Source organism: Alternaria ethzedia (assembly GCF_023757985.1).
Source record: "Alternaria ethzedia strain BMP 0044 chromosome Unknown scaffold_19, whole genome shotgun sequence".
Classification (NCBI taxonomy): Eukaryota; Fungi; Ascomycota; class Dothideomycetes; order Pleosporales; family Pleosporaceae; genus Alternaria; species Alternaria ethzedia.
The window spans coordinates 15,002-38,456 of record NW_026056212.1 but is presented as its reverse complement, the minus strand read 5'-3'; the positions used below and the strand labels follow the sequence as shown (position 1 = coordinate 38,456).

Genomic DNA, 23,455 nt, shown 5'->3' with positions numbered 1-23,455 from the left:
ATGGCAAACGTCGCTCCGCCGCCTGCGAGCGAACGAAAGCGCGTCAAGGTCTACGAACTCAAGAACAACGACTGGTTCGACAGAGGCACCGGCTTCTGCAAGGGCGTCGTCGCCAGCGTACGTTCCCCCACATGACCCGCGAGCCACCCTCACAGTTGGCGCACTTGTCGCGGTATCTGGCCCAACAGGCGTTCCAGGCTAACTTGTGCGACCGCAGCAGGAGGAAGCGAGGATCGTGGTCCTCTCCGAGGACGACCAGTCGCGACAACTCCTCGAGACGCGCATCTCCAAAGACGACGGCTACCAGAAACAGCAGGGTATGCGCCTGTCCGCGCCCATGGCATCGCAGCAGCTAAACATGTGCAGACACGCTCATTGTATGGACCGAGCAAAATGGCACCGACATGGCCCTCAGCTTCCAGGAGCCCGAGGGCTGTGCTAGCATATGGTGAGCCGCGTGTGCCTTTCCGAGTCCACGTCGTATGCTGACGCAGAACAGGGACTTTGTCAATGAAGTTCAATCGCGGCTGCAAGCCCTCGCTCAGGGTACGTGACATGAATCGTCCCCAGCTTCCAGCAAGCTAATGCTGACACAGACGATGGTCTTTCAGACGACATCGATCACATCAGTCCCATCCTACTTCCCAGTCCCGACCTCGGCAACCTCCACGAAATCGAGAACCACATGCGCGCTGCAAATTCGACCCCCGGCGGCCGCGAAGCCTTGGCCAAGTTCATACTCGCCCAAGATTATATACCAAAACTCATCCCCTTGGTGGATATGGCCGAAGACCTCGAAAGCGTGTCAGACCTCCATCGACTGTGCAGCATCGTAAAGATGCTTATCTTGCTCAACGATACCGCCATTATTGAATACGTCGTAACAGACCCGGTGGTTCTGGGTGTCGTTGGGGCTCTGGAATGTGAGTTTCGGCCCCCGCGACCTCTCACATGGCTTGCTGACATTGCGCAGACGACCCGGATTTTCCTCTGCACAAAGCCAACCATCGACAATATCTCGCTGATGAATCCAAGTTCAAGGAAGTCGTACGGATAGAAGACGAAAACATCAAACGGAAAATACATTACACGTACCGACTCCAATACCTCAAAGACGTGGTTCTTGCGCGCATCCTCGACGATCCTACTTTCAGCGTTCTGAACTCCCTCATCTTCTTTCACCAGGTCGACATCGTCCAGCATCTCCAAGCGAACGGCCCATTCTTGAAAGAGCTTTTCAGCATTTTCTCCCCCAAAGAGCAGAACTTGTCGAGGAAGAAGGACGCCGTCTTGTTCATCCAGCAATGCTGCGCAATTGCGAAGAGCTTGCAAGCCAACGTTAGGGCACAGCTATATCAGAACTTCATCAGCAGTGGCTTGCTGGAAGTGATACAATTTGCGCTCAAGCACCAGGACGCTTCAGTTCGCGTAGCAGGAACCGACATACTGGTGTCTCTGATCGACCATGATGCCTTGATGGTGCGAAGTTACATCTTCAAGGCCATTCAGGAAAAGTCAAAACCGCTCACCGATACCTTGATCGAGTTACTTCTCATTGAGGTAGACCTTGGGGTCAAAGCGCAGATGGCTGATGCGATCAAGATCCTCCTTGACCCCAATGCCAACTCAGCTTCCATAGAAGCCCTCGGGCGGACGAACAGCGACTTCCTGGCCAAAATGAGGGGGCAACTGCCATCTATACCCCAAACAGACTCCTTCATACAGAACTTCTATGACGAGTCTGCGAGGAAGTTGTTCCAGCCTCTCAAGGATCTTGAGGGCCGAGAGTCGAGTAAGTGTGATTGTTCGTCCCCTTGTGATTCAAACTAACATGCTGCAGTGGATGACTTATCCATGCAAGAAGTATCGCTTTACGCCCATTTAGTCGAGGTTCTGTGCTTCTTCATCCGTCAACATTCTTTCCGTAGCAAATACTTCATTCTATCAGAAGGTCTGGCAGTGCGGGTTGCCCAGCTCATGGGTTGCCCAGAGAAGCATCTGAAGCTTAGTGAGTCCCCCTACATCGATATGATGGCTTCCACTAACGGGTTCTAGCCGCTCTCAAGTACTTCCGCACTGTTCTCGGCTTTCACGATGAGACGCACAACCGCCAGATCATCCAGCACGAGCTGTTTGAACCGATCTTGAAGATACTATACGAGACCATGCCGCGCGATAATCTCCTCAACTCGGCGTGCTTGGAGTTGTTTGAATTCATCAGGCGCGAGAACATCAAGATGATTGTTCAGCATCTTGTCGAGACATATAGAGAAAGATTACAGGAGATTACGTACGTGGATACGTTCCAAAACCTGATACTCAAGTATGATCAGAACCATGAGCCGGTAACGACCCAAGAGATGGACAATTCCTTTACGAGTGTGGATAGCGACACACCTGCACGACATGCCGCGGCTGTCAATGGTGGCAAGTGGGGCCAAGGCCTGAAAGATGCAGACCCAGATGAGGAGGCATATTTCAACACATCAGACGATGAGGATGATCATTTGTCTGGGGCCGGAAAGTTGGCCATGAATGGCGCATCGCCAGTGCGACCCCTCGTCAACTATCCAGATGATGATGCCGACGATGCCGATATGGACGACCTCGCCACCGATATGCCCGCCTCCGCTCACAAAATGTCGACAACCCAGTTGCCAGAAGGAAGTACGTCCCCCAACTCGACCTCCGCAGGATCGCCACCAGAACGGATATCGGAGAAGCGCCGTAGAGAGGAGGACGAAGAGGACGAACTCCTCGCAAGCATATCCACCTCTGCTGGGCCAAAGCGACGCGCTTCCACATCTAGTAACGCCAGTTCTGGAAGTTTGCGGAGTTTGCGTCGGAAGTCGCCTAATGTCAACTCCGGCAAAGATGGTGGCACGCCAAAGAAGATATCGTTATCGATACCACTCAAGAGCAGTGGTGAAGGTGGCGAAAGCGGATAGTATGGCATGCCTCCTCCGCGATAGAGTAACCAGTATTCGAGTATGTGGAGGAAGTCTGGATTTTTGCTCTACAGCAAGCCTTAAAATAACCCAAAAGATACCCATTGGAAACTCGATAAACAAGAACGACGTTGCATGAAAGGGGTTGTACGAGGTTTTGCTTCTTCATGCAAATGGTTCCGATCTGGTAGCGGCATTGCGAAGGTGTAATTATTAGGCGTTCAATGTCTTGACCATTCCGGCGTGGGGGTTTGGAACGGCCACGATGGAATGATGCAGCGCAGCGTGTCGTATTGTCAGCGTGCGTTCAGGTGTTGGATTTTCTTGTGCATGATCGAAGGTATCCGGCCTGTGTATTATAACTCGTTTTCGTGCGGGAATGTCAACTCGTATGCAAGTCATCAATCATCCGTGCTGAACGTGAAGAGATGTGACACGTTTGCGCATTGTTGTGAAAATCCCAAGCATAAAATAGCATGGCGTGACACATGCAAACGTCCGTACCTCTGCGGCTGAATCACGTTCTGTTGTTTCCGCTAGCGCCGCTCGCAAGCCCGCGTGCAACTAATGCAACATCCCACGTCTAACCTTCATACAGCTTGCATTTCGGCTTCACAATCAAGCTCTCAGTGCCCGAAGCTTTTCCAATACCCAGACACGTCGTGCGATGCCGGACCAACGATCTTCTACCAAGCCGAACAACACGACATCGATGGAAAACTCAGCTACGCACAACATCAACGTCTCCGAAATGCCACCTAAACCACCAACTCTGACTCTCATTCTTGCAGTCACACCGAGTCTCGGAATTGGAAACGGTGGAGGCTTGCCATGGCCGCAGCTGAAAAAAGAGATGGGATTCTTTGCGCGAGTCACGAAGCGTACATCGCCTTCAGCGTCCACGGCGAGCATCAAGAAAGTAAACGCTGTGCTCATGGGTCGCAAGACGTGGGAGAGCATACCCCCCAAGTTTCGACCTCTGAAAGATCGCCTAAACATCGTCGTTACGTCGAAGCCAGAAGAGTTCAAAAGTAAATTAGACAAGAATACGGAGGTCGAAGGACCAATGGTCTGCTCCAGTGTGTTGGATGCGATAGCACAGCTCGAGAAGCAGGATGACAGCAAACTCCAAGGCTCAGCGATAGAGCTAGATAAGATTTTTGTTATTGGCGGAGCAACTATATACGAAACGGCGCTTCAACTTCCGCAGACAAAACGAGTTCTCCTCACGAAGATAAAGAAGGAATTCGAGTGCGACACATTTTTCCCTGTCAATCTGGGAGAGACGACAATTTGGAGGAACGCGAGCAGAGAGGAAGTGCAGACATTCACTGGAGAGGAGATCCAAGAGGGTGGGATTGAGGAGCAGGGTGTCGAATTCGAGTTCTGCATGTACGAGCGGGAGTGAGTCAATTAGAGTGAAAGAGCAGCAAACAAATATGATTCAACGGAATGATTCACATTTGATGGTCGTGCCCAACGTGAGGAAGGCGCGACGGAGGAGGCGCTCTCACCTCCACCCTGCCACGTCATAGCAATCGATTGTTCGCCTTAAGCCCTTCCACCCATCAATCTCTCCTGTTCCTCGGATCAAACTCTACCCGCAACCAGCATGTCAAAGCAAGATCCACCCATGCAGTCCGTATGGCAAGAGCTATGGCGGGGAAGTACGTTATCCAAAGCGACAAGCACAACACCCACTGACTCTGAACCCCAGATCTCCCTCTCTACCTAGCCATGAATCTCTCGACGACAGCCAACATCGCACTCGTTACTCTGCTCCTCGTCGCCATCTTTTCCATCGCTTTTGAGATCGCCCGCATCTGGCTATCCCGTCGCACCCGTCAGACGCATAGCTACGTTCTCGTCGACGACACCGTCGGGATCTCACCGCCGAATTCAGGACCAGTATCCTTGTTGGCACGCACCAACCGTGGTCCCCGCTCAATTGTGTATGCCAAGGCAGTCCTGCATGCTATCCTCTTTCTCGGCGTACAGGCAGTTCTCACTCTCCTCGTTGTCCAGATTGCGCGCCTCATAGCATCTACTTTCGCCACCGACCGCCGTCTTCGCAAGCAATGCGACCGTTTAGCGCAGAGGGGACTCGAGTGTCCGGCTGCAACACGCTATCACAATGTCCTGAACGTTCCGGTTGCCCTTGGTCTGTTTTGCTTGATCCGAGGTCTTCAATTGCACGCAGAACTGCCGACCCGCCCATCTCAGAACAGCAACCACAGCAACGGCTTCCTGACCCTCCAAGACACATGCCGACGGACGATGCAGAAGGTGCTTGCAGCGCCCATTGCCGTGGTCGTCCTACACTCCCGTGTGCCGGCGGATGAGCTGTGGAAGCATGCCAGGCTGATTTTTGTTCAGATTGCTGTGTCTGCCTGCATCTTCCTTTGTGGCAACATTCTCTGTTTACTTGCCGCGTTCCCAGTGAGTTTTTCCCGTCAGTTGACATGCAACTATCAAAGCGGCTAACCAGGTCTAGGATATACATGGTACTATACTCGCATTGGAGAAGTCAGGGCTCACTGGAAAGACGGAGGTGTAAAGTCGACCTCTAAATAGGAGCTTTGAGGTATATCGATTGCTGCAGTACGGCATGGTGTGTGAAATACACGTATGAAATTTTACATTGTAGATACGAAACCAAGTCAGGCTTAACTCGTGTTCTGCTAGACCCTGAAGCAGTGGATTGATACGGAACATCGGAGGTTTCCATAATACAAGAGAGTTCGAAGCCGTAGAGATAGGAACGGGACACATGCCATCTTCGTATTAAGCGGATTATTCTCATCGCAGATCACACCAAGTCAACATCTGACGAGGTGCAGATGGCGCCTGTCCGTGAAGTACCAAGACATGTTTTCCAACATCCTCAAGTACATTCCAGTACATCTCCAATCCAGCGTTCTGCCCCGTCTTCCATGCAACCTGCGTGTACCCACATACCCAGCCCACTCAAGCCATGACAAGATCGTAAGCCGCCTTGCCGCTCATAAGCACCATGGCATAGTGCGCAATCATCCACAGCGCGCCATAGTACCTCCCCTTGCCACCATCCTCGCCACTCCTGGTGTAACCCACCGCGTAAACCACGCGATTCACACTCCACACCGCGCCCAATACCGCCGCCGCAACAGGATATCTCAGTCCGCTGATGAGCATGGCGCCGAGGGCGGTGACGTGGTTCTCGTTGAAGTTCTGGTGCGCGCGCTGCGCCGAGTTGAAGGCCAGCATTGCGGCTTTGGATTGCGGCGACGCGGTTTGCACTTGTTCGTACGAGGCGTATTCGTAGGGGTAGGGGATCTTGGCTGCTTTGCGGAAGCCGCCGACGCGGCCGCCGTGCCAGGCGCCGACGAAGAAGGTGGAGACGCAGGCGGCGAGGACGAGACTGTGTGTGTGTGAATTAGTTTGTGGGTGGGCTTTGGTGAGGGGTCGTGGAAGGGAATGCATTGAGGTTTCTGCCGTTGCATTTGAACGTACCCGTACTCGCTGGGAATCTGGATAATCGCCATTTTGATTGTTGATGTAGTAATCGAGCCGAGGGAAGTCGTGTTGTTGTGTCGTCTTCAGTTGCGAGATGCGTGGAAGATATTCCGTAGAAGCGCCGTCCGCCTATGTTTTATACTTTTGTTGACGTCTTCCTGTATGTTGTCTAGCGTGATACTGTGTTCTCTTGACTTGGGCAGACGCAATGTGTCTCCAGTTGTTTGCGACGCGGACGAGTTTCAGCGGAAGGTAATCCGCAATCGGCGCAATTTCTCGCCGACGGCGTCCCGCAGGTGCTACCAGTATGCGACAACATGGCTGCCTGCATTGCTGAGTCGTACCGCGGATATTTTGTCGAGGGTACAGTCGTGGTTAGAGAGCGGGAAGAAGGATGTGATCAGCCATGGACGAACATGCACGGATGCGCTGCCTGGGTGAGGTAGAAGGTGAAGGCTGATTTGGCGGGTGAGCATGTGTAGTTCATCAGCACGCCTGACCTCGTCAACTGATCCTCGCCATGCGCATGAGTTGTTGCCCACCGGCCGCATGTGGGTATACGAGGACTTGTGGACGTCAGAAATTGGGCGTGTAGAGAACTTGACATTGGTAGAATACCATTGATTGATACACTGGGGAGCTGGCGGATATATGTCGTGGGGTGGAGATTACTAAACTACAAAGTGCTCCCTTCCGTCATCCCGCCCCGGAATGGCGACTTTACATTGATTGCAATCGTCAAAGGGAGATCGCGGAAGGGATACCTGGCTTGCTAGTACCTAGTCTGGGCTTGCTCCGTCAAATCATGGTGGTAGATTATGTTGCCCACGCATTCTCCTCCGCAACCCAGTGTATGCACGTCGCCAGAACGTTTAGATCTTTGCTTGACGGGATATGTATATATAACACCATGTTGGATAATTGAGCGCTGAACTACACACATTGACACACATAATGAAGAAGCAAGGTATCTTATGTATATATGTTTGGCGTTCGGCTAGTCTATAATGCCGAGCCGTAGGCGGAGATCTCTCACTGAGCCTAAAGAAAGTTTTCAAATACCGAATTGCCCTCTGTATGTCGTGCAGAGGCCATCGAGACGCGAACGGGCTGGTGTATTTCGAATCATCAACATGCACTCTAGCGTCCGTCTTGATCGTCGTGTACAGTCCAGTGGTCGTCATGCAACCCTGTAGATGAGACTTGTGTGAACCAAAGTTTTGGTGTATAAAGACTGTACCAATCATCATGCAAATGAACCCGTCTGCTTATCCCCAAACATCTTCTCTCTTGGGCCTGGGAAATTCACAATAGCATGACTCCAAATCTGGGGCGCATGTGCTTGGAAGACGTGAAAACAGGCAGTATAAGGACAGCAGATCAAGAAACTGGGTATATAGATTCATCGCTCATTCATTTCTGTGTGCGGTCATCAATTTCGTGTACAGCCATTTCAGCCACTCAGCACCCATTCGCGGTGACAGCCCTAACAGCCACGCTATCAATCCTTCTTTTGTAGACGGTCATCTGGTGTTTCAGCAAATCACCGTATACAACCTTCCTCAACATCTCGTCGTCCACCGTTACTGCCTCGATATCTTCCTCACTTCTGCTTCCGACTCGTTGTCTCAACACTACCAATCGCCCCGCAGGTGACAATGTACACTGCGGTATTGGCCATGCAGGCAAGGAAGAAGAAGTCGAGTTTGTAGTGTTCGTTTGTAGTGAAGATTTGGAGGGCCTGCTAAGGCGCGGGGCAAAACCATACTTCGATTTTGGTTTCGGTGGGGAAGACCGCGAAGGGTCTAGAAGGCTGGGTTTAGACATCGATGCAACGGTCGAAGCAAGGTTAGAAGCCGCGACAGGTGCTGGACTGGCATAGAGTTTCAGCAAGCTTTTCAGCACGCTCTTGTCCGCTCGCGGTATCGGGTCGCCTTCGTTGATGAAGGCATAGAAGAGACTTTTACGATGTCGCTTGTCATCAGGCTTCTTCAAAGGATGCAGACTGACTGGTGGCGCACCGAACGTGACACAGTGTACGCGCTTGAAGAAGCTGGTCAGGTAATTAAGCTCAGAATCGATCTTTGTGCTCATCATGTGTCCGTAAAGCAGTGCCGCGACTGCTCCGCCCGCGGAGTGTCCGGTGATGAGTAGACTGCAGTTTGAACGCGCGGGGTTTTCTTGGAGCAAGACCTTCAACCGTTCTGCCACGGGCTTGATCATCTTCTTGGCCACGTAGAGAAAGCCAGCGTGGCACAGGTTTGACGGGTCGTCAAGAAACTTCTCCGGGCTGTGGGGTGCCGAGTTGTAGTTGACAGCCCAGTCCATAAAGGTCTGGCTTCCGCGAATAGCGAAGACGATAGTATTCAGTTCTTCCACAGGGATGGACTTGAGTACCATGGCTTTTGTGCCGCTACGCCAATCAGCAGGAATGAAAGTCTCCATTTCAGGATTCTTCTTCGTGCCTGGCGGCGTGTACGCCTTCTCCGAGTAGGTTGCGGCCAAGCAAAGTAGAGGATACGTTGGTAGATATACCTTGAAAGGCGGCAGATGTGGTGGTAATCGGGAGTTGGAGTATAGCCACACTTTGGAGAAATGATTCGACCCTTTATCGCTACTAGAGTGGGATTGCACTTCGTGTTGGCGTCGGCGTCTTGGTTCACCAAGAGGAGGGCTCGTTCTCTGAGCCTCTTCTTGCTGCTGCTCGCTGAACTCCATCATGAGGTCTTGTTCTTTGCCGCTGAAGTGATCGTCATCAATGCTGGTGATGACTGCGTCGAACTTCGAACTAATCATATCGTATAGCGCAGCTCCGCGACACAACGTTTGCATGCTCTTTGTAGCGACAGCTGCGGTGGGCCGCTCAATGCAGTTGGTCGTCAGTTTCGTGACACTCTTTCCAGCCGTATCGCGAAGATTCAGGTAGGATTTGGCGGCCATTCGGTCGAGACTATTCCATTGTTGTTCGAAAGGGCCTTGACCGCGGGGTTCTTGGGGTGGCGGAGAAGCAAAGCGGATCGTTGATTGACTAGCGTATGGCTGAACAGGCTGCGGTGGCGGAGAGCCATATCGGTAACTGTCTTCTGGAAAGGACCCAGGCATCTGGCGATAAATGGAGTGCTGAGGCGGACTCGCGGCATAGCCATAGAGGGTCGGGGGAGGCCTCGTTGCTGCTGCACGCTGAGGAGAGGTCGCCTGGACCGGAGGCGCGTAATCTTGCAAGTACATGTCTGCCACTGAAGCCGAAACGCGTGGTTTCCTAGAAGAGGAGCGCGGCTTCGCAGTCTTGGACGAAGAGTGCGAGGACTTCTTCCTGCTCTTCCTCTCGACTTCGGTCGCCGCCATGTCGTCGCCCTAGTCTGTATACGGCTCTGCAAGAAAGTGAAAGAAAAAGTATAGGCAGTGTCGTAATGGCGGGGAAGTCGTGGGATCTGTTCAACGCGGTAATCGTCGTCGATGTCCTGTCCGCGACGTATGCCAAGTTTCAGTCATAGCCGCTGCGTGCTCCTGCGTTACGCTAATGAGGGTTGCATGACGGGCGTAGATCTTTGAAGCTCGATTCCAGATTGTGTTGCTTTTGTTGGGGAGCTCAAAGACGTCTGACAAACGAGGGGACACGTCAAAGGCCGAAGGAGTGAAAGGCTCTGAAGTCAGAATGGGCGCGGCCGGCTGTTAAGGGCGGGTCGATGCAGGCGCAAGGAAGCCGCGGTATAGCCACCGCGCTAGGCCCATCACTGGCTGGATACACAACGCTAGATGACAAGCAGGTGCGATTGGCTGCGTAGGATCTTGGCGCGTATTGGAGCGGTGGACATGTAGCCCTTCGCTGTCGGTGCATGTAGACCTCGTGACCATCTGTAAACGTCGCGAAAGCCGAAATTGCGACCCTGTAGCGGTCTGCAGGAACAGAAGACGGGATTGCTATTTCTGATGTTCCAGCGCACATCCATCCCCACACCCTCGATCAACGGCTAACTTGCCACCACAGCGATAGGACGCCATCCTTGCCATTCGCCGGGGCTTTGGAGTCCCGTTGCATCACCCGCAACTCGTCACACAATTAGAGTTTAGACTTTGTTCTGACAGGAACTACACCGTCCATGTGCGCGTGTGGAACATGGTGCTACAGCTTCTACACTCAGCTATCTATCGTGCGCGCCAATGAAGTCGTCGTGTTCCTCTTCTGGCGTACCGAGTAACCCTCTTTCTTCGCTCTCTTCGTCGTCATCACTCTCCTGCCTAAGACCTCCTCTCCCCCCCACCCCTGCACCACCTTCTTCGCGCTCTTCATCAACACCGTTCATTACGTACCACACGTCTTTTTTGGTAAGCAAGCCTTTCAGCATACCTCGGTCCGTAAACAAAACATAGCGTAGCCCAAGCTTTTGGAACATGGACACTGTAAGCTGAAAGCTGGCTCTAGCGTTGAGTGTGATGGGTGTTTGATCCATCCAAGGCCGAAGGTCCAGTGATGTTGCAGGATCAGAGAGCGGTTGGTGAGAAAAGTACGCTTCTGTTTCGGCGGCCAAGGTCCGGGCAGGCGTCAAGGCAAGTTGGAGTGCGTACTGCAATTCGGTCCTGGAGATGTAACCGAGGAGAAGTGCATCGCGGCTATTGTCTATGATAGGAAAGCCACGAAATCTGTGTTGAGATAGAAGCTGGCGCAGCGATCCGATAGTATGGCCAGTCGCAGTAATCGCAGTCAAGTCTTCGATGCGCGTCATTACATAACCTGCGCCAACATCTGGGATGCTGGAACCGTTGTCTTCGCGGTTGTCAAGAAAAGGATAGCCTTTGAAGTGTATCCAGGACTCATAGATACCACGTGGGGAGATTGCGTCGCCAATCCATTTACTTATCATGACCGCAATCATGATAGGCAGGACATAGGTGAGCGCTCCGGTAAGTTCGAACATGATGACTACAATTGAAACTGTCATACGTGTCGTTCCGGCAAGTGCGGATGCGGCACCGACGATAGCGTACGTGCCTGGGGTTACACAGGGTACGTCTGGTTCGCACGATTTGAAAACGAAAAGCGTTGGCCAGGCCGCCTGAACAACTTCGACAGAAAGTCCCACAGCACGGCCAAAGAGTCCTCCGATGGCCATAGAAGGGAGGATAATTCCAGCAGGTATCTGCAGGCCGAAAGTGAAGCCCGAAAGTATTATGCCCAGTCCTGAGGAGATGAGTAAGAGTGCAATAACTCCTGTGTTTGCTTTGCCAGATTTACATAGGCCCAGCGTATCCTCGGCGAGGTCGGCGCATTCGGCAAATAAGATGTGTACGAGTTCGGACGCTTGAGCGCGCATGAATTTGATGGGGAAGTTGATGAGTGCTGTGACGAAAGATACGATGACAACCTCTGTCACGGGACCTTTGAGATACTGTCGGTTCTTGCGCCACTCAGCAACGCCCATGTTGAGCTTGATGAAGAAGCCCCCAAAGAGCCCGCCCAAGATTCCAAGGAATGCGAAAGGGACCAACTCGAAGTCATGCCATCCGCTATGATACGTGACTTGGTACAACACGAGTTTTCCGGTGTGGAATGGATTGCAAGCCTGCAGGGTGACAGCAGCGACCATGGCGCAGACAAAGCTGCTCCACATAGTTTTATCCGGAAAGTAATATGAGAGTTGCTCAAGACTGAATAACACGCCACCAATGGGCGCACCGAAAGCGACCGAGATACCCGCTGCAGCCGCTGCGGAGAACACTTCTCGTTTCCGTGCTATTCTCCTGTCAGTACTTGGAGACCAGAGAATGGGGAACCACGCTGACCTTCATTGCCGTTCACATTACCAAAGAGTTTCATGAAAAGGTTCGCAGAGCAGCATGCGACGTGTACCAGCGGACCCTCCTTGCCTAGCCACAAGCCTGACGCGACTGCGAAGCACAAGCCAACCGTTTTTGTGACAAGTGTCCATCCGCCCAGAAAGTGTCGGATAACGAAGCCGCCCAGGACCGTCTTGATCTCGGGTATGCCACTATGCTTCGCGTACGGCGAGAACTCGCGCACCAGAAGACTGGCGCATGCTGCAAAGAGCACGGAGAAGAGCACGAAGAAGACGTACTCGACAACATACCGCCCTCCCACACTCCGAATACCCATAGCAGCGCCCCAGGAGTTCCAGTCATGACAGGCCTGCTCTTCCTCGATCCCCCAACAACAGAAGCTCTTGTTCAGGTAGAAGCGACCGTCTCCATCAACATTGTGGCAGTATCCCGTCTTGAGGTCCGCAAGCCAGTCACTAGCCACATCGATGAAGGCTGCGATGCCGCCGCTCAGTATACCAGCAGCGACCAGGATGATCCAGACCTGGCTTGCGTCTGCCAACTGCTTGAGGTGGCCAAGTACGCCGCTGGCGCCGGTGTAGAGATAGCGCAGCCTCTGTCGTTCTTTGGCGTATTCGAAGATCCAGTCGATTGCGGTAAGGTCGTCGTAGCCGACTCGTCGCCCGGGCCCTTCGACATACCAGTCCAGGCCGTTTGCATCTTTGGTGTCTTGGAGGTGTTCGCCTGCGTTGCCAGGCGTGTCGAGATAGTTGAGTATAAGCTCGGTGGAGCCGTTCGGGCGGTGCGATGGTGGCTGGGGCGAAGCGCGGTTGCTAGCTGATCCGAGAGGTGAGGCGAGGTATCGCGAGAAGCCGAAGGAGGATGCAGGCGGCTTGGGCCTGCGCTTGAAAGACAGCCTGGAGATGCGCGTTAGTATGGAGGTATACCAAGGGCGCTGTGTGCGCATACTGCTCAGGTAGGTCGCGTTCTAGTGGATCGTCCGCCAGCAGCGCCTCTTCATCGCTGTCGTCGTCCTCCACGACCGGCTGCTTCCCGTTGAATGTGCGCCTCGACGATGCTTCAGCCTGTCCATGGGACGACGGAATTGACGACGAGCTGGACATGCCCTCGACATATGCTCTTGTGTAGGCTGGGGCGCATTGCTCAAGCAACCATGACGTGCAGTGGAGGGATGTCGTCCCATTGCGGTATTTGGTGAGGCGTGGCTGGCGCTTGATCGCACACATGCCAAGGCCATTCAATCACATGCCAAACGAGCCCAGGCATCACCACCCGGCCACGTTCTCCACATCATGTCGTCGTAGAAATGCAACAAATTTACGTGTATCATTTCATTTACAGGTGAACTTTGCATCCCCTCTACTCCTGGTTGAAATCGACAACTGCCCGGCCAGCAATCTCTCCCCGCTTCAGCTTCTGCACCGCTTCGTTGAACTTGCTCAGCGGATACACAGTGTAGATGGGCTTCAACAGTCCTCGCTTCGCAAAATCGAGCGTCTTGTCGACGTCCGCCATGCTGCTCACGAGCGTACCCTGTACACTCTGTTTCCTGAAGCACATCTGGTTCGGGTCCACGTCGATGTGCTGAGTACCAGCCGGCGGCAACCCAATGCACATGACCTTTCCGCCTACACGGTTGCCCAGATAGGATATCGAGGACGGGTAGGTCTGCACGGCGGTGACGAAGACGCCATGGGCACCGATGCCGTCACACAACCTGACCACTTCCTCGCCTACGTTGTCGGTCTTCTTGAAATCGATAAAGTGCTCTGCGCCTCCAGTTTCCATACAGAGCTTTTGCTTATCATCGCCAGTATCAATGGCTATGGCGCGCAGACCCATAGCTTTCGCGAGCTGCACGCCTTGTAGACCGACGCCACCGCCTGCACCAGGGAACACGGCCCAGTCTCCGGGCCGCAGCTGTGACTCCTTGATTGATGTGTAGATTGTCGAAGCAGAGCACATGATAGGTCCAGCTATGTAGTCGTTTACACCGTCTGGGACGAGGGTTGTGTAACGTTCGGGCGAAACGATGTACTGCTTGTATGAGCCGTCGATCATCAGTCCAGTCAAGACTGCCTTTGCACAGTAGCATTCGTTGCCGTTGCGACAAAGCTCGCATGTGCCGCAAGTGTCTTGGATTGGCTGGAAACGTCAGCGTATGTTCTTCTGGAAAGGCTCTCCCTTCGCATCACTTCCTCCTCGATGCATGGGGGCATGATGTTCGGCCTGCTCACCTTATATCCAGCTCGCATTCCCGGCTTCAAGTTCTTGACCTGGTCTCCGACTTTGACGATGACACCGCTGCCTTCGTGGCCCGCGCATCGGACTCCTAAATCTGACATCTTGGGGAGAGCCCAGTCGTTGAGCATGAAGTGAAGATCGCTGTGGCAGATACCGGTCGCATTGAGCTTGATGAGCACGTCCGTCGGCCCTGGGAGCGTTGTCAACACCCGTCGATTCTCTGAACAGTGCTCGACACATACCACATTCTGGGACTGGAACATCCTGCACCTCAACGTGGAAATCTGGACCCTCGTTGACCACGACGCCAGCTTTGCATGTTTTCGGTATGTCAAAGGTTTGGATTTTTTCTTCTGTCATGTTGAGAGATTGGTGGTTGAGGAGGTTGGTACAAAGTCTATTAGTATGAAGGTGAACAGATCAAAACGGTGACAGCCCAACGACTAGAGAATGGTCTATACATGAACCCCTCAACATCATCCTACCCCTCATTTCATGAAATCGCACAGACTGTCCGCGCCGCAAGCTTCTCCAATGACGGAGTAGCAATTCACCTTGCGATTCCGCACAAGCCAATGGAATGCTAGCTAGACAACCTCGGTCTTGAACCTATGCCCATCTGTCCAGTAAAATATGGATCATCATCAACGCGACTCAGTAGGCTCGAATCGTCCCTCACATGAGGGAAGGCGGGGGTTTCCGCGTTGAAGGAGCGAAGTGGGCGGTTGTCGGAGCCGTGTACGTGTAGGCGCTTGGCCTTCCCCATACATGAGGCGCGTGTGGTGCGGGGTGATGTACGTGGGGTTGTCAGGCAAGTTAAGGTGGCGTGAGACCCATGTACATCGACTTCAGACTCGACTTCGGGCAAGCTTGCAACCACTGAGTTGTTTGACACGCAAGTCAATATGTATTGTCACGATGCAGCCTTTTCCACGCCAATGATACGAGGAGTTGCAAATCCGACGTTCTCAAGTGGCAAGAGATGGACGCATCAAACCATGTGCTGCTAGACGATGTTTCGGGATCGAAGGTCGTTAGCAGATTAGAATTCCACATAGTTCTATTTGCTGTCAGGCCCATGGATGATAGCATACCCGGTCGATCAGACGAGTTGGCGCGTCTAGCAGATTCCATGCATTACGCGATCTAGTATGGCGTGGCATCAGATGGCCTCGTCGGTGATGCGGTTGCTGCTCGACGGCTTACTCAAGGTCGGTGTCTGGCCTCGTCCAGCGCACCAAGCCGCCGATTTCCGCCATAGCTTCTTCTCGTCGTGACTTCGCGTCCACGAATGACAAGGCGAGTATTACCGTCATGGTAGCGGTTCCGAAAGCGGGGTCTAGAGGGCCCACATGCCGATCGAGGTCGTCATGCCATTGCGCGTGGCGGCGACAGAGATGCTGGCCTTTGACGAGAGCGTCTGATGGAGCGCGCCGAGGAGCACCAATGAGACGTGGTGCGACGAGCAGCACCGAGAAGTGCGGCTGCGTGCTTGGGTGAAGTCACGATAGTGGGGCGGAGCTTCTCGTGATGCTAGGCAGGATGGAGCTAACAGATGCGGGGGGCAAGCCAGGAAGGTGCTGGCCAGATTGGTCGTGCTTATGAATGCCCCGCTACTTATACACCCAGAGCAACCCGGCAGCGGCGAGCGCAGTTTGTTTCCCTCAAGCAGTCTCTTCCACCACACACGACACCACACCCCATCATGTCCCAAAGCGAGTGTCCCGTCAAGAAGACGCCCAACGTCGCTGGCGCCGGCACCCGGAACGCAGACTGGTGGCCCAACGAGCTCAGGACCAACATCCTCCGCCAGCACGACCCCAGACAGAACCCTCTCGGCGCCGACTTCAACTACGCCGACGAGTTTAAGAAGCTCGACTACGATGCGCTCAAGAAGGACCTCAATGCCCTCATGACCGACTCGCAGGACTGGTGGCCCGCCGACTTTGGCCACTATGGCGGTCTTTTGTACGTGCACCCCCCAATTGGCCCTAGCTACTTCCTCTAACATGCCCGTAGCATCCGTATGGCATGGCACTCGGCTGGTACCTACCGCGTCACCGACGGCCGTGGTGGCGGCGGTGAGGGACAGCAGCGCTTTGCTCCCCTCAACGCATGGCCCGACAACGTCTCCCTCGACAAGGCCCGCCGCCTGCTCTGGCCCATCAAGCAGAAGTACGGCAACAGGATCTCCTGGGCCGACTTGATGCTGCTGACTGGCAACGTCGCGCTCGAGTCCATGGGCTGCCCAACCTTTGGTTTCGCCGGTGGCCGCGCCGACACGTTCCAGTCGGACGAGTCCGTCTACTGGGGTGGCGAGACCGAGTGGCTCGGCAGCGACGTCCGCTACGCTGATGGTGCCAAGGGTGTCAAGGGCCAGGGCATCATGGACGGCGACCAGCACAAGGTCGACAAGGACGAGACCCACACATCGAGGGATCTCGAGAAGCCTTTGGCCGCCGCACACATGGGTCTCATCTACGTGAACCCAGAAGGTAAGCACACCCAGCCGGCATTCTGCTCCTTCCAACCTAACGCGCTCAGGTCCCGAGGGTGTTCCCGACCCCGTTGCCGCCGCTCACGACATCCGCACGACTTTCGGCCGCATGGCCATGAACGACGAGGAGACCGCCGCCCTCATCATCGGAGGCCACTCCTTCGGAAAGACACACGGTGCTGCTCCCACCGAGAACACCGGCCCAGACCCGAACTCTGAGGATCTTTCGACACAAGGATTTGGATGGATGAATAAGCACGGCCGCGGTAACGGTCCCGACACCATCACGAGTGGTCTGGAGGTTACCTGGACCGGCACACCCACCAAGTGGAGCAACAAGTACCTCGAGTACCTCTACAAGTACGAGTGGGAGCTGGAGAAGAGCCCTGCTGGCGCGAACCAGTGGGTCGCTAAGACCGAGGACAAGATCATTCCCGACGCCTACGACCAAGGCAAGAAGCACAAGCCGAGGATGTTGACTACCGATTTGTCCATGCGCATGGACCCTGCCTACGAGAAGATCACGCGTCGCTGGCTGGACCATCCCGAGGAGCTACACGACGCCTTTGTTCGCGCCTGGTTCAAGCTCCTCCACCGTGACATGGGTCCCCGCTCCAGGTGGTTGGGCCCGGAGATTCCTAAAGAGGTGCTCATCTGGGAGGACCCCGTTCCCCAGCCAGAGGGCGAGATCATCGGCGAGTCCGAAATCTCAACGCTGAAGAAGCAAATCCTTGACGCTGGCATTGAGCCTGCTAAGCTCATCCGCACTGCTTGGGCTTCAGCAGCTTCTTTCCGTGGCAGCGACAAGCGTGGAGGTGCCAACGGTGCCCGTATCCGCCTTGCTCCCCAGAAGGATTGGGAGGTCAACAACCCCAAGGAGCTTGCCGAGGTTCTCAAGGCCCTCGAAGGCATACAATCCAAGTTCAACGGTGGCAGCAAGAAGGTTTCTCTGGCTGACTTGATCGTCTTGGCTGGTACCGCTGCCGTCGAGAAGGCTGCCGGTGTATCCGTTCCCTTCACCCCCGGCCGCACCGACGCTTCGCAGGAGCAGACTGACGTTCAGTCTTTCGAGCACCTTGAGCCCGTCACTGACGGTTTCCGTAACTTTGGCAAGGGTACCGAGCGTGTCCGCACCGAACAACTCGACGTCGACAAGGCTCATCTTCTCCGCCTTACTGCCCCTGAGATGGTTGTCCTCACCGGTGGTATGCGCGCGCTGAACGCCAACTGGGACGGCTCATCCCACGGCGTCTTCACCAAGCGTCCTGGCCAACTCACCAACGACTTCTTCGTCAACCTCCTCGACAACAACACCGAGTGGAAGGCAACTGATGCAAGCAAGGAGCTGTACGAGGGCGTTGACCGCAAGTCCGGCCAGAAGAAGTGGACCGCCACTCGCCACGACCTTGTCTTCGGTGCGCATCCCGAGCTCCGCGCCGTCGCCGAGACATACGCCTCACCCGATAACGCGGACAAGTTTGTCAAGGAGTTTGTTGCCGGATGGGAGAAGATTATGAACAACGACCGATACGATGTCAAGAACAAGTCGGTGAGTGCACAATCGAGTGGAGCAAACAGGCCGCGTCTGTGAGAAGAATCACATGCAGTCACGGTCGCGTTTTCGTTCCCCTGTTTCCGCGCGTGTAACCTACCTTCTACTTTTCCTGAGTGGGTAGCATGGTGGTTGGGTTGTGTTACACTCGCTGACGTTTTCTTCACTAGACTTGAGTCTTGTCATTGTTTTTACATGAAGAAACCTTTGCCATGAGATATGAGATACCTAGGTAGTACCGCTGTGTCCCAACACACAGAAGGAATAAGACTATGATACAATGCACATTTACATCAAGAATGGATTTACGTGCTAATTGGGCGTGATTTTGCCGTCTTGACATTGGTTCTGGGTTGTGGTCTCACTGTCAAACACAAGATATTCATCGGAACAAACACGTACAGCAAACAAACACATTGATTTATTTGTCGACGCAAGATGAGGTTGTCGAGGTGGAAAGAGGAGAGAGAATGCTACATAAAACGCCAGCGCGCCCAAGCGCATGCTCTAACCCAGGTCATTAATCTCGTTATGCTCAACGCAGGTGTAGGAAAGTCCAATTCACGGCAACCCAATACCGCATCGCTATGCTCCTTCCGCGTTCGTCGTAATGTGAATCCCAGGTGTCGCAAGCTTGATCATCGTGCACTAGGCACAAGCTCATCTTGATGCTTTCGCAGCGTAATAGTAAGTCGCTGCACCAGTACCAAGAACAAGAGCGGAAGCACTGAAACTTTTGTGTTAGCAATGGCGTCACTCAATACTGTCATTGTGTGATGGAATTCGTACGAGGCAAGAGCGCCACAAGCCACATACTCAAGGATTCAGGGAGAAAAGGAAACGGTGTTCGCTCACCTAGCTCGCTTCCGATCGCCAAAACAAGCAGTCATGAGGTGACCGACGGGCCCAAACATGACTCGGAAGAAATGCTGAAGAAAGTTCTCGTTGTGATGATTCGGTCGCTGTGCAAGTGCAGGCTTCGCTGCCTCGACAATCTTGTCTTTGATACTCACACCATCTACCACTGCGCTTGTCGCATCTTCTGATGCCTCTGAAGAATCCTCAACTAGTACTCTGCGCTGCCGAAGGTCAGAATCCGGACCGGCTACAGGGTGCGCACCTGCGGCGGTAGCCTTGGGCTCAGACGTAACTTGATCCATGGCAGGTTTCTCGGTGTTGACAGATGTGGTGGTGGCATCTCGCAGAGCATTGGAAGCCCGAGAGACGTCTTTTGCACCATCATGCTTATCCACACTTTCCGCTTCGCTGGACTCGTAGGTATGATTACTCGACTCGTCATGTTTGGTGTCGACAGCGTACCCAAGTTGCTTGCTCTCATCAGGCAGTGGGGTTGCGTATGGGTCACGCACAAATCTGGCGGGCGGACTGGACATGCGGGTAGTATTGTGACTGATGTACACGGGCGATGGCATACTGTCTAGATCATGGTGGTCCTCCTCTTCGTCGCTGAATTCGTCTTCAGGTACAGAAGCTAGCGAGGTGTACGATTTGACAGGTACAAGATCGACAGAGGAGCACGCTTGAGATAGAACAGATGGCTGGGGAGAATGTGGCCGCTCGTGCATGGATTCATCTTCGGGAAGATGCATGCCAATTGTCGCTACACGTTCCAAGATTGATTGACGGCTAGTGGGAAATCGTTCCAACGATGGATCGTTCAGGTCATGATCTTCCGCATCTGATTGTGGTAGCCTGTGGGGAAGATTGCTTCCTGTTCGCCCTTTAAAAAAGTCGTGTCGGCCGGCTCCGCCGAACAATTCTCTCGCGTTGTCCGTCTCGTAACCAAAAGTCGGTTGCTTGTCCAGAGAAAAGGGGGTATCGTCCTCTGAAAAGACAGACCCAGTGCTACTGACAGCAGATGCTTCGCGTTCATGGGGGAGGAGAGGTGCATCGCCCTCTTCATTCTCAGCGTAGTCATCCTCGTCGTCCTCGTAGGCCCCGTAGTGACATGGCTCCGAAATTCCCGAGTTATCACTCTTAGTAACGATCTCGCTTCCCCTATAATCCGAGAAGCCACTTTCGTGTGATAGCAACGGATACCTGTCGAGCTCGTCCTCGTCATTTTCAGATTCGGTTGGAATTCTGCCGTCATCATGGAAGCCAGTCTCGTGAGGAAGGAGAGGAGCTCCACCGAAATCATCGTCATCGTCGTCGTCATCGTCGTTATCAGTTCCATGGGAAAAATGCGGACCGTCGCTCAGCCCCGCTCCGCCATTCTCGAAGCCCGTCTCGTGGCTAAGTAAGGGCGCTAGATGCAACTCGTCACTGTCGTCAGGCTCCGAAGGTGTATCTATGGCCTCTCCGGAACTAGTCTGGTCTGTCGATGATGGCGCAGACTCATCGTCGATGATTATAGCGGGAGCGATCTGAGGATCATGATCCGCTTGGAAAGACTCATGGCGAAACAATGGAGCAGCTTCGCCATCATCAGACTCTGGCTCCGTATGGGACTCGGGCACGATATTGAGCTGGTCTGGCAAGGAATCCGCGGCTCTCATGTCATGCGCAGCCTTTTGGGCGGTCGTAGCGCCGGCGCCGAAGTCATCTCCATATGCAGGCCGACGGTCAGTCTTGTCGACTACCAGAAGAGGAATCTCGGGTGTTTTCGGAGCTGCTGTCTCGACCGGGGAGTCTACCTTGGTTCCCTCAAGGTCAGGTTCTGAGTCGGCAGCGCGTTTAGCAACATGTTCAGGGAGATGGGCGTAGTGGGTTTGATCGTAAGCTAGCTGCTCCTGGTTTATTGTACTGTCTTTGCGGTCCTCGGGCATCTTTGAGGGATTCACGGGGGAAGTCTCTGGGGCGGCTGTGTTGGTGGTAGCTTCGGACGCTGGGCGCAGGGAGGTGCTCTCGCTGGCAGGCTTGACGTGGACAAGGTTGTTGCGAATGCCCTGGTCGACGGCAGCTGCGGAGAGTCAGCGGGACAGTCGACGAGGACGTAGAAGGACATACCGGTTTCTTTCGACTCGTCCAGCACCCAATGGTCCTCGCCGACGCGGATCTTGTACTGGTGGCTGCCTTCAGCGACGCCAGTGAACTCTCTGCTGAAGATGAGGTCGCCCGACGCCGTCTTGTCGTGCAGGGGCTGCATCTGCACCAGGGTCCAGTCGTTCAGGGAGGTGGTGACATAGACGGGCGGCTGCACGCCCGGCTGCGAGAAGGTGATGGTGGCGCGGGCGGCCATGGTGCCGTCGAGGGTCGGGTTGGGCAACGGCGGGGGTGGAGAGGGTGGAGGGAGCAGGGTGGGGTATGCAGGATGGCTCGCGTGCCTGGCAAGCCGCGGCGGGTCGTGGGCGAGGGGAGCGTCTACGGGCAGAGGAATATGGTCAGTGGTTGAGGATGGCGGTATGCTAGCAGGCCACAGAGGCCGGGGAGACTGGTGAGAGGTGTAGGCGGGCATGCAACGGGGCGGGAGAGGAACAGGTGCGATACAGAGGAGGGGAGCATGCCAGCTTACAGCGCAGTGACGCCAAATGTCGTGCCAGCGACCCGAGGCAGGCAGGCAGGCAGGCAGGCAAGTGTCGAGGCAGGCGGGCAAGCGTTGAGGCCGCCTCAGGGCAGGAGCGGCTCGCCTGGTGGGTTGCGGCTTCCCTGTTCCGTTGGGCAACACGCGCAGGCGTTGTGGCTGCGGCGGATGCCTCTGCTCTTCGCCCGCCCGCCTGTTGGAGCCTCGATGCTTTTCGTGCGGTGCTGCCAGAGTGACGTGAATGCAACGTCCAACACGCATCAGCGCTAGCCCGCCCGTAACCGAAACCAGGCTGCCTCCGCGGCGATCCTCGACCTCATGCTCCGAGTTTCTTCATCGCCCGCCATCTGATCGTCGGTCTACCCAACACCCGAGCAGCGCAAGCAGTGACTAGGCCCTTGTGAAAACCCCCCTGAGACGTCCAAGAAGACGTCTATGCCATCGTCACCAGCCACACCGGGATAGCCCGTCGGCCTGGTGCACGCGCGCGGCCAATTACCGTGTATCTCAGAAACACTCGAACCATTCGTTCAGCCTCCCGCCCACGCAACCCGAGGCCATGTTCTCCCACAAACCTCCGATACCATTGTGCCGGGATCGTGGCTCCAAACAAGGTTTCGAGATGCGCGCTGCGACAGGGCTTGCCGCACCATGACCACGCGACAACCCACAGTGCCGATGCCGACAAGAGGCATGCACAGGCCGCGTGGCTCTTTGTGCACCGTTTGATGTGCTTCTGGAAGGCAATCTTAGTTTCAACCAGCGCCGCCTCAATAATGCCGTGCCGAGTCTTGCAACGTGCCCATCGCCCTGTCGCACTTTGGGTGTCGTAACTCGTCCACGATGTATTAGATGTGTGTAGGTCCCGTCTGCCAGCCTCTAGTCTGGCCATCATCCTTCATCTTGCTTTTCGCTTCCTCTTCTCCAGTCGGGCGTTTGGAAACCTTGCGCCGTCGTAGCATCAACTCTCGTAGCCCCATGTCAAACCTTCGGACATCGTATAGCTCAACCAGGTACCGAACTCGCAATGGGGCACATCGTATACGTCGCGAACGGGCGTGACCAAGGGCCCGTCATAGGCCGAGTCAGTATGGCCATGTATACCGTCGCTGTGGCGTTTGTGGCTCTTCGGCAAGCACCCATCTTCGCCACGAGCAAATGTCGTATTGCTAACAAAATGTAGATGCTTCACGCGCGGATACGTTGTCAAGAAATTCGGCCTAGACGATCTCTTCATCGCCATCGCCGTTACCCTCGGAGCCGCACAGACAGTCACCATCATATTGCAAATCGAGCATGGCCAGGGACGACATGCATCGGAGCTTCACGTGGAGCAATTCGACGAGATGCTCATGGTATGTTCAACACACCTTGTGACACTCGACTTAGTACTGACAGTGGACTAGTACCAATGGATCAATATGCTCATCTACTTTGTC

At 54.4% G+C, this 23,455-nt stretch overlaps 8 protein-coding genes across 8 annotated transcripts; 3 read left to right on the top strand and 5 right to left on the bottom strand.

Annotated features, from left to right (window-relative positions):
• On the top strand, positions 1-2,948 carry J4E87_007116 (uncharacterized protein; the record flags this gene model as incomplete). Its single annotated transcript, XM_049378713.1, has 8 exons — positions 1-117; positions 218-317; positions 367-448; positions 500-546; positions 597-923; positions 974-1,792; positions 1,841-2,008; positions 2,056-2,948. 8 exons carry the CDS (start codon positions 1-3, stop codon positions 2,946-2,948), a joined length of 2,553 nt encoding a protein of 850 aa, XP_049231375.1.
• A 667-nt stretch (positions 2,949-3,615) lies between these two features.
• Positions 3,616-5,505, top strand: J4E87_007115 (uncharacterized protein; the record flags this gene model as incomplete). The annotated part of the gene is made up of 4 exons (XM_049378712.1): positions 3,616-4,352; positions 4,560-4,615; positions 4,666-5,387; positions 5,443-5,505. 4 exons carry the CDS (start codon positions 3,616-3,618, stop codon positions 5,503-5,505), a joined length of 1,578 nt encoding a protein of 525 aa, XP_049231374.1.
• A 410-nt stretch (positions 5,506-5,915) lies between these two features.
• Positions 5,916-6,472, bottom strand: J4E87_007114 (uncharacterized protein; the record flags this gene model as incomplete). The annotated part of the gene is made up of 2 exons (XM_049378711.1): positions 5,916-6,348; positions 6,441-6,472. The coding sequence occupies 2 exons, from the start codon at positions 6,470-6,472 to the stop codon at positions 5,916-5,918; spliced, it is 465 nt and encodes a 154-aa protein (XP_049231373.1).
• Positions 6,473-8,046: 1,574 nt separating this feature from the next.
• On the bottom strand, positions 8,047-9,788 carry J4E87_007113 (uncharacterized protein; the record flags this gene model as incomplete). Its single annotated transcript, XM_049378710.1, has 2 exons — positions 8,047-8,184; positions 8,349-9,788. The coding sequence occupies 2 exons, from the start codon at positions 9,786-9,788 to the stop codon at positions 8,047-8,049; spliced, it is 1,578 nt and encodes a 525-aa protein (XP_049231372.1).
• Positions 9,789-10,585: 797 nt separating this feature from the next.
• On the bottom strand, positions 10,586-13,342 carry J4E87_007112 (uncharacterized protein; the record flags this gene model as incomplete). Its single annotated transcript, XM_049378709.1, has 3 exons — positions 10,586-12,174; positions 12,225-13,135; positions 13,188-13,342. The coding sequence occupies 3 exons, from the start codon at positions 13,340-13,342 to the stop codon at positions 10,586-10,588; spliced, it is 2,655 nt and encodes an 884-aa protein (XP_049231371.1).
• A 256-nt stretch (positions 13,343-13,598) lies between these two features.
• J4E87_007111 (uncharacterized protein) lies at positions 13,599-14,843 on the bottom strand (the record flags this gene model as incomplete). The annotated part of the gene is made up of 3 exons (XM_049378708.1): positions 13,599-14,384; positions 14,477-14,673; positions 14,726-14,843. The coding sequence occupies 3 exons, from the start codon at positions 14,841-14,843 to the stop codon at positions 13,599-13,601; spliced, it is 1,101 nt and encodes a 366-aa protein (XP_049231370.1).
• Positions 14,844-16,188: 1,345 nt separating this feature from the next.
• J4E87_007110 (uncharacterized protein) lies at positions 16,189-18,571 on the top strand (the record flags this gene model as incomplete). The annotated part of the gene is made up of 3 exons (XM_049378707.1): positions 16,189-16,451; positions 16,503-16,978; positions 17,028-18,571. The coding sequence occupies 3 exons, from the start codon at positions 16,189-16,191 to the stop codon at positions 18,569-18,571; spliced, it is 2,283 nt and encodes a 760-aa protein (XP_049231369.1).
• Positions 18,572-19,383: 812 nt separating this feature from the next.
• On the bottom strand, positions 19,384-21,734 carry J4E87_007109 (uncharacterized protein; the record flags this gene model as incomplete). The annotated part of the gene is made up of 2 exons (XM_049378706.1): positions 19,384-21,455; positions 21,503-21,734. The coding sequence occupies 2 exons, from the start codon at positions 21,732-21,734 to the stop codon at positions 19,384-19,386; spliced, it is 2,304 nt and encodes a 767-aa protein (XP_049231368.1).
• Positions 21,735-23,455: the final 1,721 nt, after the last annotated feature.